Source organism: Hyperolius riggenbachi, chromosome 5, assembly GCF_040937935.1.
Source record: "Hyperolius riggenbachi isolate aHypRig1 chromosome 5, aHypRig1.pri, whole genome shotgun sequence".
NCBI lineage: Eukaryota > Metazoa > Chordata > Amphibia > Anura > Hyperoliidae > Hyperolius > Hyperolius riggenbachi.
The window spans coordinates 204741654-204754561 of record NC_090650.1 but is presented as its reverse complement, the minus strand read 5'-3'; the positions used below and the strand labels follow the sequence as shown (position 1 = coordinate 204754561).

Here is a 12908-nt window from a genome sequence, read left to right as displayed (position 1 = left end):
CCACAGGAATCAATTTACTTCTTATACATTTTAAAGGAAAAAATAAAAATACAGTTACACTATATTTGATTAAACCACTAATATTCTGTTCCTTTATTTTTTTAGAGTGCACTTATTAGCTGTGTCAATAGGAATGAAAGTAAGTATGTTGTCTTTAAATGGATCCTGATTTTTTATGTGGCTGTATAAATTATATGGAAGGGCCATCATATCTTTTTCATTAATTTTTATTTATGTTTTCAAGACTTTCTTTTTATGATTTTTCACATCTGGAGGTTTCATGTATTAAGAGTTGGAGAATATATTTTGTTACAGATTAATGGTTGAACATAGCAATGGGAACTATAGTATTTTCTCAGAATTTGGTTGTCATGGTCACCGCTGATATCAGATAACTGAGCCAGAGCAGTCTCCTTGACTGACATCCGCAATCACAACGAATTTGTAGCTGGATCAGGCGAGACTGAATGTTGTGCTCGCCGGCTCGGCCTTACATGTAACATCCAGTTTTGAATGGCTCTAAACTAGCTCTGTGTCACGTCTCAAGAAGGAAGTTAGGTTTGAAAGCTTACAATAGCATTATCTACTGTTAGTTGCGTAACAACTGAGAATTCCCGCATGTTATTCCTAAGGGCTATTCTTGTGTCTCTTGTAGTTGCACAGAATAATCTCACTAGGAAAAGAACTGAATGTTTCTGTGAACTTTATTCGATATTAGGACGTATGCTAGTGAACATTTTTATACATATATTTTTCAGTTGTAGTACATCAGTTTGTACTGTACACAATTATGTTTTAAGCAGCACAATTCATTTTGAACTGCCACGATTTCTCTTTCAGTGGGATCTGTATGTTGCAGCTATGCTGGGCGACACACCAACTGCCGGGAATACTGTCAAGCTATATTCCGAACTGACTCTTCACCAGGGCCATCACAGATCAAAGCAGTGGAGAATTACTGTGCTTCAATCAGCCCTCAGTTAGTGCAGTGTGTGAACAACTACACTCAGTCCTATCCCATGAGAAACCCGGCTGATAGTAAGTTGTTCTTGTTTCCCTTTAAAGTGGACCTGAACTCTTGCACAGGACAAAATGAAAACCGAGAGAAATGCACCCTGTATGTATTTAGAGAGTTTAGCCTGTTTCCTTCCCCCTCATTTTTCTCAAGTTGTAATTTCATCTCTCCCCTGTGTCACATAACCGCCATAGGCAGAGATGGCAGATAAGCCCATTTGAAAGCACATTCACTTCCATGAATCAGGAAGTAGAAACTGTGCAGAATTATTTTAGGATTTGTATCAGCTGTAACAAATACATGCTTTTCTTTAAAGGTTATTATGCTGTTGTGTATCGGCGGAGCGGATGTTCTGAGTTCAGGTCCGGTTTAAAATCTTTAATACTCCCTGATTTTAAAAGCTTAGGCCTTGTTTTTGAAATACCTACAACATGTATGATGCATTTGTCCAGGTGGTTCTTCTGTTTTATTTGTGCATTTGGTAGTGGTGTTTTGGGTGTACAAACCTTGGCTATGACTGCATGCATCATTATCGCTTCCCACGCAGCACATGCTTTGTTTACTTGACTGCGTTCAAATGTGACTCTCGACAAATGCTCCTGTGTATCCTGGCATGGCGGCATCAGTGGAGGTTTCACACAAGAGGGCTTGTGAAGTATTAAAATGTGGCGTTTCTTTAGTTCTGGGAACTAAAAGTGGACACTAACTTGCAAAATGTTTTGAAAATAAGGATAAAGCTACTATGTTAGCATCTAAACGCAGTGCTTCTAGGCTACTGTGGATCTCATGTGATCTCTTCCTCACATCTCTGCACCAGTGCAGGTGCCAGGGAGTAGTAGGCGGGGTTTAGGGCTGGGCCTCCTTCACCAATACCCCTAAACTCCCTCCTGCATTAGCACTATGCACACATGTCATGTGTGATGCATTGCACAATAATGGAAAGTGCCCAGAAACACAATGCCCATAAAACTCAGTGAGCACATTACCATCATTATGTTGCAGTAGACTATGTTATCCTGCAGTATGTCTCTGGATAATGTGTTTGAATATGTATCTTCTTTTGCTGCTTTTTTGTATGAAACTGCCTGTAACAGGGAACAGAGAACTCACTGGATACAGACTAAAGCCAGGGACCCACTAGGCTTTGTGCTAGCGTTTTGTAAGTGTTTTCAGAAGCAATTCCCATGCTCTAATGTCTAAATCTTTACATTACAGTACAAACGCTAACAAAATTCTGCATGTCCTTTGATTATCTCTAATCACAATCACTTTAATTGGTTCACCACCATCCACTTTCATTGGCAAAGTGTGAGAATCTGCTCAGCTGCCTGTGCAGACAGGCAGCTTTTTGACCACTGTTCAGGTCTGCATTCTGCAGGTCTCTTTAAGAGAGACCTTTTGTCAGTTCTGCAGCTTGCTGCAGAGGAATTTGCATACGTTTATCATACAAATTGCCTAGCCACATCCATTGTGGGCTTGCTCTATAAGTACTATCTGTTTCCCACAATGCTTGGCTGGTAATAAGGACTCCTTCCTGTGAAACACTCCTGGAGGAGTGTCAGCCATGCTCTTTGTTTGAAGATCAGCTTAGAGTTATTCCTGGAACTTGCACTAGGCAGGTTTCCCTAGTGCAGTTAGGATTGTTTATCTGTTTTGTTTGTCTGTTGCGATTGTTCTGTCCCAGCGACAGGAAATCGTTCTGTGCAGTTAGGATTGTTTATCTGTTTTGTTTGTCTGTTGCGATTGTTCTGTCCCAGCGACAGGAAATCGTTCTGTGTGTCTAGGTGCTAACCGCAACAGCGGTTGTTGCTGGTAGCTCCTTCTGATCTGTTTCCCTGGATCGTGCTAGCCTCTTTTCGCTAGTGCTGTGGACCCTTCTGTTCTGCCTCCCTGGATCGTACTAGCATCCTGCGCTAGTGCTGTGGATCCTTCTGTCCTGCTACTCTGTACCTGGATCGCACTGGCATCCTGCCCTAGTGCTGTGAATCCTTCTGTTCTGTCTGTCTGAATCGCACTTGCCCTAGCGTTAGTGGCAGTGGATTCCTCTGGTCTGGATCTTGGAGCTAACCTCGGCTGCGGTCGCTGCTGGTTACTCCTTCTGTTTGTCGTGTGCTTGGATCACACTGCTCTGACAGCAAGAGCAGTGGGTCTTTCTGATACCTGGTTCGCACTGGCTCTGACGGTAAGAGCAGTGGTTCCTGTTTGATCGATTCTCGTTGTCTGTCTGTTTGCGTGCGCTTGCTGGTGCCTGCGGTAAGGCAACCGTGTAGCAAGCGCGTTTGTGTGGTGTCTGTCTTGTCTTGGTTAGTTAGGCGTGCTTGTCTGTATTGTGCTTATCACGTGGAGACCGCGCACAAACGCGTGCACTGTTGCGAATGAGTGCGGTGTTCGCGTTCAGTTAGCGTTTGTTATTTTCTTTGTTGTTCTCATTGTATTATTTGCTGTGCCTTTGCTAACCTCGTATTCTGTTCTGATCTGCCTTGTGTCACGTCTGGCGATCGCACCTCTCGCGATCGCGTTCCTATTTCATATCTGCTGTTGTGTGTGCACTGTCGTGGGGTGGCGACTAGGTTGGCGCACACACATACAACCTGTCCCTTTGCTCGTTCTCATTCGCAATCGCTTCTCTTGCGATTGCGTTCTGCGCTTCGTACAATTCCTGTCTGGCATTTGTGGAGGTACAGAGGATAGGTTCCTCTGCACTCCCCAGCGCCATCTGCCGACAGGAATTTCCCTCTACAGGTGCATTGCACCTTTTGCTGGGTTCCTGCAAATATACGCCTGTGGAGGATTTCCGCCGCATCAGCGCACGAGTTGTGCGCTGATCACGGAGAAAGTTCCACAATCGTTACACAAAGTTTTTTTTTTTAAATCGTGGCCAAAAGTGCTCTAGTGAGTGATTTGCCAGAGGTGCGATCAGCAAAAACTGGAAGTTTCAGACTCAATAAGCAAAACTGTGATTCATTGTCATCGATGGTAACAGCGTTCTCATGCCAAATAACACTATGTACAGGAATTTAAAATATGCGTCTGAAAGATTTTGACTGGCAGATTTGTCAGGGAAATTTTTCATAAAACTCCCACTCAATAATTTAAAACATACACTCAATACATCTTCTTTTTTTTTTTTTTTTTTTTTTTTTTTACTTAAAACATTTTTTATATTATTTTTTTCTTAAACCCATACCCTTTATTTTTACCTATTTGTATACTTTTCTTGTGATCTGTATCGTTATTTCTTCTTGTGTTATACTTTTTTCTTCATCTGTAATCCTCTTCTGTATGCTTTTTATCTTCTTGTTTAAATCTCTGTTTACTCTTTCGTTTTGTGTTTTCTTCATTCGTCTCTCTTTTTGTATTCTTTAATTCATCAACTGGACATGACATCACCATTGCAAAAACCTACCAGCATGGATTGGAAGGCTGCAGTGGTTAGATCCTTAGACATCCTAAACAGGAGGTCCAGTTTGTTTATTTTTCTAGCGCACTTTTGGGGAAAGGGGGACCTGTAAGCATGCAACCATTGAAGTCTGGCAAGTCAAATTACCGCATCTGCGTGCTTTTTCTGGGTCAGTGAATAAGGATGTGCTAAAAGGCCACCTGAAGTGAGAAGTATATGGAGGCTGCCATATTTATTTCATTTTAAACCATGCAAATTTTGTCTGGTTGTCCTTCTGATCTTCTGCCTCTAATACTTTTAGACCTCTTCTGCACGCTTGAGAATTAAGATGCAGCCAAAAAGCAGCTTTTGTAACACCACGTGTGTAGCTTCATGGCTGCAGCTGTGCTCAGATTTTACTCCATTTCATGTAAAATTTAGCAATTACGACTTTATGTAATTACAATTTTGAAATTTAATTGATTTCACGTAATCCACACAAACGTCCAGAGGGTCCAAGTTGGGTCACAGGTTTGCTTTAAAATGTATAACATGTGCATGCAGCACTTGCCATACAGCATAGTGTACTGCAAAATGTAACAATTTTTTCTTAGAATTTTTTAAAATTGATTTTCTCAAAAATTCCAAGGTTTTTTTTTAAAAAAAATGTTTTTGACTTGTTCCCCTTTTTTGGTCGTTCGTATTGGTGGGTCAGTCGTAAGTTGGATGTTCTTAAGTGGGGTAGAAGAAGTTTACCACAGAAAAATACATGCAGGCCTGCTTGTTTTCCCTATATTGTTTGTCCTTACCTTACTGCTACATAGGAAGTTCACATACCTGGTCCTTAGTCCATCCAGTCTCCTCTGGTCTTGCTCTTTAGGAAGACTTCTTTTCTGAGGAACATTTCCACTTAGCACTTCCTGGTTTTCAGGCGTATTGCCAGGGAAATATTTGCTGTATGTCTGACAAGCCCTTTGCTTTCCACAACATCCAAGTTTCCGTTTTACTTCTGCTTTCTCTGCTTCCAGGTTTTATCTCAGACTCAATCTAAGCATGTGCTTACTTCCTTTTGAACTCCCAGCCCAGGGGTAAGTTATTATGCTGCTGCATACAATTTGGCATGCTGTGCATACTACCAAAGGTAAATTTGTTGTACTACTGCTCTGCGGACCCCGATTACCAGATTAATAAGTCTGCCTATTCATAAATTAACATTTCATGCATGAGGGTGCTATGCAATTCCTTCAGGAGACTGGTTTTAGTTCACCCTTATATCTTGGATAATATTTCTTCTATTCTGTTGGTCGTTTCTCTCGCCTCAGCCACTATGTTTTATGAACACTAAATGTTCTGATCCTGAGTGTTCTTTTCACTGGTGGTGGTCCTTCTGGTGCAGCAACTACTATTCCTCTATCACTTAGGCTAATACATATTTATTGTTATCCTTTCAGATGCAGCCCTGTTGGGAAACTCTGAGGAGTCCTGTAAAAGAATATGATTGCCCAGACATTGTTTATTCTTCTTGTAAACATATTCTCCCAGATGATAATGAGATGGAACCCCTACAAAGCTCTAATTCCTTTAACTGAATGCAATCCACAATTATTTCTGTTAATGGATCTCCTTGTTTATGTGACGCCTGCTCTGATTAATTTTTCAAGCTAATAAGAAGCACGATCAGAGCTGGGTGAGTCCATAGGAGAAGTAGACTTTACCCTTTTTTTCTTTTTGTAAAGAGCATGTGAAATCACTTAAAAAAACTGAAACAGATTGAACTTCTGTCTCTTCAAAAAATAGTAGTGGGTGTCAGGACACCTTCTGAAAAAGGACACAGGGAATGAAAACGGGGAGCCCAATGGTGCAGTATGTCAATACAATCGGGTAATTGTAGTAAGTGAAATTCTACTCACAAAGGTGGGTTGCAGAGGGGCAACCGACCGTAGGAAGCATGTGGAGACAATAAACCACTCGGGGAGGTCACCGAGGACCTAGATGCGGTCGCACTCCTTGGGTAAAAGAAAGGGGACCACGCGTGGTCTGTCTCCACCCCTCAAACTGGACACGTATGGGGGTACAAGATGCACTAGACAATTGTAAAGAGGCGCCCTAATCATAGATGAAAGCATCTAAAAGCAGTTTAAAATTGACAAAAACGTGAGGTAGCTTACCTCAATGACGACAAACCTTTGTAAGAAACAAAAGATTTATTTTGCCTCTAGTAGATTAACTGTTGATACTAACCTCATCTACCAATTCTTTTCTACACATTTTGAGTCATGTCTCTAGACACAGTAGTTTTTTTAAACTGGTGTGGGGGATAACATGGAAACACACACCATACAATTTTTTTAATACATCAGCCCGCAGGTGTTTTCACCTTCAGGGCAGAAGCAATTATCCCTGTCAGCACTCCTCCCATTCATTCGCCAATAACTTTATCACTACTCATCACACGTAAATGATCTATATTTTGTTTTTTTCGTCACAAATTAAGGTTTTTGTGGGCGATACTTGTTTTTAGTAATTACTATATTTTCTATGCATTTTGAAGGCAAATGCACAAAACAAAAGAAAAAATAAACTATTTCTCCAATTTCACCCCCTATAGTTTTAAAATAGCAATGCTACTATAAAAACCCCACCCATTGCATTTGCCCATTAGTCCCGGCTATTACAACATTCAAATTATGTTCCTAGTACAATGTATGGTGACAATATATTATTTGGAAATAAAGGTGTATTTTTTCCTGTGTTTTTTTTTTTGTGTGTTCCATCAATTGTAAGCCCTTATCTAATTAATTAAACACAGGTGTGTGGTACAGTGGTCCGATTTTTGTATTGTTAAAAACAGTCAGAAAAATTGATTGCTATTCTTGAATTGAACAGATAGTTAAAAAATTGTATGGTGTGTGGGGCACACACCATACAATTTTTTAACTATCTGTTCAATTCAAGAATAGCAATCAATTTTTCTGTCTGTTGTTAACAATACAAAAATCTGACCCTTAAAGAGACTCTGTAACAAAATGTTGAGCCTTATTTCTTCTATCCTATAAGTTCCTATAGCTGTTCTAATGTGCTCTGTCTTACTGCAGCCTTTCCTAGTTGCACAGTGGCTGTGTTATCTCTGTTGTATGATCTAATCTTCTCTCCTCTGTCGGGCTCAGACAGTCAGGCTGGAATGTGCTGTGCTGCTTGTGATTGGATAGAAGCTATACACACCCTCTCCAGGCCCCCTGCACACTCTGTATGACTCACACACTGAGCTACTCTCAGCCTATCACTTGCTATGTCTTTTGTTTGTAAACACTGCATAAAAATGGCAATTACAAGCCAGGATTGCAGCAGGGAGTGGCAGAAACAGCACAGAGGGGCCCAGGAGAACATAATGAATAGAATGGTATGCTTTTTATTGTAAGAATTTTACAGTACAGATTCTCTTTAAGGCTTGGTTTACACATAAAAGGGTGTCCAGTCCTGTCCTGTCAGTTTTTGACAGTTGGCATCAGTTTTGTTTGTGTTTCAGTGGGTGCGTTCACACATAAATCTGTACATGTTCGGTCCGGTCCAGTCCTGTCAGTTTTTGTATTTTGAGTTTCTATGTGTACACTTCCAGTCCGGTCAGGTAAAACTGATAGAAAATGGGTGCACAACTGACAGGACTGGACCAGAAATGTGCAGATTTATGTGTGACCCAAGCCTGACTAACTGACCGTCCTCCTGGCCCCTACTGTTGCCATGCCCTGACCCCTGAAAAAATCCAACCAGAGCATGTCAGATTCCTGATTGCGGCCGCTACTACTTACTACTTACTGCTGTTTGGTACCCTCTTGAAGATCGCGACAGCACTCCTCTTCATCATGAGCAGGTTGCGCTGCACCCACTCAAGTACTGTACACTAGTGATGGGCGAACAGTGTTCGCCACTGTTCGGGTTCTGCAGAACATCACCCTGTTCGGGTGATGTTCGAGTTCGGCCGAACACCTGACGGTGCTCGGCCAAACCGTTCGGCCACATGGCCGAACTAAGAGCGCATGGCCGAACGTTCCCCGAACGTTCGGCTAGCGCTGTGATTGGCCGAACGGGTCACGTGGTTCGGGCCCGAACGCGCTCTGATTGGCCGAACGGTCACGTGGTTCGGGTAAATAAATACCCGAACCACGTCATATCTCCGCCATTTCTCTGTGGGTTTAGCTTTGGGTAGGCAGGCAGGGTAGTTCGCTCTCCAGCCACGCTAGCCAGGGTCCCCCCCAGTCATTGTGTGTCGCTGCTGGGAACAGTAGTACACCGCTCGCTCAGCCACACTATATAGCATTCTGTTTACTGCCACTCTGTGTACCTCGCTCAGCCACACTATATAGCATTCTGTTTACTGTTCTGTGTCTGCTGGGAATAGTAGTACACCGCTCGCTCAGCCACACTATATAGCATTCTGTTCACTGTTCTGTGTCTGCTGGGAATAGTGGTACACCGCTCGCTCAGCCACACTATATAGCATTCTGTTTACTGTTCTGTGTCTGCTGGGAATAGTGGTACACCGCTCGTTCAGCCACACTATATAGCATTCTGTTTACTGTTCTGTGTCTGCTGGGAATAGTGGTACACCGCTCGCTCACCCACACTATATAGCATTGTGTTTACTGTTCTGTGTCTGCTGGGAATAGTAGTACACCGCTCGCTCAGCCACACTATATAGCATTGTGTGTACTGCCACTCTGTGTACACGGCTCAGCCTGACTATATAGCATTGTGTGTACTGCCACTGTGCACCTCGCTCAGCCACGCTATATATAGCATTGTGTTTACTGCCACTCTGTGTACACCGCTCAGCCAGACTACATAGCATTGTGTGTACTGCCACTCTGTGTACACCGCTCAGCCAGACTCTATAGCATTGTGTGTACTGCCACTCTGTGTACACCGCTCAGCCAGACTATATAGCATTGTGTGTACTGCCACTCTGTGTACACCGCTCAGCCAGACTATATACCATTGTTTACTGACACTCTGTGTACACCGCTCAGCCAGACTATATACCATTGTTTACTGACACTCTGTGTACACCGCTCAGCCAGACTATATACCATTGTTTACTGACACTCTGTGTACACCGCTCAGCCAGACTATATACCATTGTTTACTGACACTCTGTGTACACCGCTCAGCCAGACTATATACCATTGTTTACTGACACTCTGTGTACACCGCTCAGCCAGACTATATACCATTGTTTACTGACACTCGGTGTACACCGCTCAGCCAGACTATATACCATTGTTTACTGACACTCTGTGTACACCGCTCAGCCAGACTATATACCATTGTTTACTGACACTCTGTGTACACCGCTCAGCCAGACTATATACCATTGTTTACTGACACTCTGTGTACACCGCTCAGCCAGACTATATACCATTGTTTACTGACACTCTGTGTACACCGCTCAGCCAGACTATATACCATTGTTTACTGACACTCTGTGTACACCGCTCAGCCAGACTATATACCATTGTTTACTGACACTCGGTGTACACCGCTCAGCCAGACTATATACCATTGTTTACTGACACTCTGTGTACACCGCTCAGCCAGACTATATACCATTGTTTACTGACACTCTGTGTACACCGCTCAGCCAGACTATATACCATTGTTTACTGACACTCTGTGTACACCGCTCAGCCAGACTATATACCATTGTTTACTGACACTCTGTGTACACCGCTCAGCCAGACTATATACCATTGTTTACTGACACTCGGTGTACACCGCTCAGCCAGACTATATACCATTGTTTACTGACACTCTGTGTACACCGCTCAGCCAGACTATATACCATTGTTTACTGACACTCTGTGTACACCGCTCAGCCAGACTATATACCATTGTTTACTGACACTCTGTGTACACCGCTCAGCCAGACTATATACCATTGTTTACTGCCACTCTGTGTACATGGCTCAGCCAGACTATATAGCATTGTGTGTACTGCCACTCTGTGTACACCGCTCAGCCAGACTATATAGCATTGTTCACTGCCACTCTGTGTACACGGCTCAGCCAGACTATATAGCATTGCGTACTCTGCCAGTCAGTGTGTATATTGCTGGGATCAGTAATACTCCACTCACCGTCAACCACTATATGAGCTCACCATGAGTTCCTCAGAGACCTCCGCTGTGAGCAGCACTCCCAACAACAGCAACAGCCAACGCCCCACGCAAGCTATAACATCCACCCCAGCAGCCAGTGGTCAGCAGCAGCCCTCCCCGGAGGAGAACGTTGTGTCCATCGGTCCGGCGCCAGAGCGATTAATGAGGGCTGCCATTGAGGGGATGATGGGGCCTGATGTGGAGGAGGAGGTCGGGCTCAGGCCAGCATCCCAAGTTAATGTTGAGGACGATGAGGGGTCTGTGACTGTGTCTGGGGATGTTGGGGTGGCAGAGGTGGTGGGTGGGTCAGACTCAGGAGAAGAGTTGTATGATGAGGATGATGATCGGGACCATCTGTATGTGCCTCAGAGTCCGACCCCGGAAAACATGTTGTATCGTGTGTTTAGGTACTAAAATCTGCGTTCCCAGTAGTGTTGGGCGAACAGTGTTCGCCACTGTTCGGGTGCTGCAGAACATCACCCCGTTCGGGGTGACTATATAGCAGACTATATAGCATTGTGTTTACTGCCACTCTGTGTACACGGCTCAGCCACACTATATAGCATTGTGTTTACTGCCACTCTTTGTCTGCTGGGAACAGTAGTACACCGCTCACCCGCCACTGTATAGCATTGTGCTCTGTGTCGCTGCTGGCAATAGTGGTACACCGCTCACCCACCACTGTATAGCATTTCTGTACTGCCACTGTACTGCTGCCAGTCAGCGTGTACTGTAAGGATAAGTGAAATGAGGAAGAAATCCGGTGAAAGAGGGAGGGGCAAGGGAAGAGGTGTTTCCCCTGACGGTTGTGCTGGGGAGCTGTACTCCACGGCGGCGGCCCCCCACAATGACATATGACGAGTTTGAGGAGATGGAAGAGGAGGGTATGGACAATGTGGACATAGACCCAGATTTTGTTTGTGAACGAGAACATCGCCGTCGTAGCAGCAGCACAGATGAGTCTGTTGAAGAACCCACTGCTGCACGAGTTCGCCTTGTGCCACAAGGTAGGCGGCGCGCAATTTCAGGCACCACAAGCGTGGAAGTTCAAGTGAGAGGCAAAAGAGGCGCAAACAGAAATCGCCAGCAAGGCAGGTGCTCCAAATTCTGGGCTTTCTTTGAAGACTGCACTGAGGATGTTACCATGGCGATTTGCAAGGTGTGCAAGACCCGCCTGAGCAGGGGGAAAAGTATTAACAACCTCTCCACCACCAGCATGAGCCGCCACATGCTATCCAAACATCCCACTCTGTGGGCAAACGCGGCAGGACAGGGTACCACCAGCAACACTGCCTCCCTTGGGTTCACCAGACTCACCACCAGACCCGCCTCAGCAGCAGCAGTAGCCCAGCCATTGCGTGGTTCAAAACATTCCAAAAAATCAGATGACGCTGACACTGTCACTTTCCGGAGTAGTGCTCTTGAGGTCTCCCAGTGTTCATCAAACACAACAACCAACAGCCCTTCGTTGTGCAGCCCTACGGTTCAGTTGTCTGTCTCGGAGATGTTTGAGCGCAAGAGGAAATTGCCAGCAAATGACCCCCGGGCCGTGGCAGTAAGAGCCAGCATAGCCAAGCTTCTGGCCTGCGAAATGCTGCCATATCGAGTGGTGGAGACAAACAGCTTCAAGGGCATGATGTCAGTGGCCATCCCACGTTACGTGGTTCCCAGCCGCTACCACTTTGCGCGCTCTGCAGTGCCTGAGTTGCATGAGCACGTGGTCAGCAAAATAACCCGAAGCTTGAAGAATGCCGTTGCCTGCAAGGTTCACGTATCCGCCTCTCCACAGAAAATGCAGACCGTCTGACTCAAATTAAAATGAATCAATCCTGGATTGGAAATGACTACGCAACACTCCAGGACCCCAACCAAGTAACATGACCAATGAACATCTGGGATGGTTTAGCGTTTCCGGTCCCTGTTTATTGAACCTCTCATCTGTATTACATTTATGACTGCATGGCGGCAAAAAGCATTGCTGCTATATCCGCACGCTTTTTGTCCTCATGCAAGGCCTGGGTTGTTGTGTCTCAAAAAGCATGGCCTTCTCCTCCTGCGCCTGCTCCTGTTCCATCACGTGTGCTGCTGCTGCTGGGTTAGCGTTTCCGGTCCCTGTTTATGGAACCTCTCATCTGTATTACATTTATGACTGCATGGCGGCAAAAAGCATTGCTATATCCGCACGCTTTTTGTCCTCATGCAAGGCCTGGGTTGCGTCTCAAAAAGCGTGGCCTTCTCCTCCTGCGCCTCCTCCTGTTCCATCACGTGTGCTCTGTGCTGCTGCTGCTGCTGGGTTAGCGTTACCGGTCCCTGTTTATTGAACCTCTCATCTGTATTACATTTATGACTGCATGGCGGCAAA

At 44.6% G+C, this 12908-nt stretch overlaps 1 protein-coding gene across 1 annotated transcript in view; it reads left to right on the top strand.

The window, feature by feature from the left end:
• RECK (reversion inducing cysteine rich protein with kazal motifs) overlaps window positions 1–12908 on the top strand; it is a 182480-nt gene that overhangs the window by 73690 nt on the left and 95882 nt on the right. Inside the window, exons 7-8 of the mRNA XM_068236611.1 lie at window positions 106–139; window positions 841–1038. Coding sequence (XP_068092712.1) covers window positions 106–139; window positions 841–1038 — 232 coding nt within the window. The remainder of the gene's footprint in view (window positions 1–105; window positions 140–840; window positions 1039–12908) is intronic.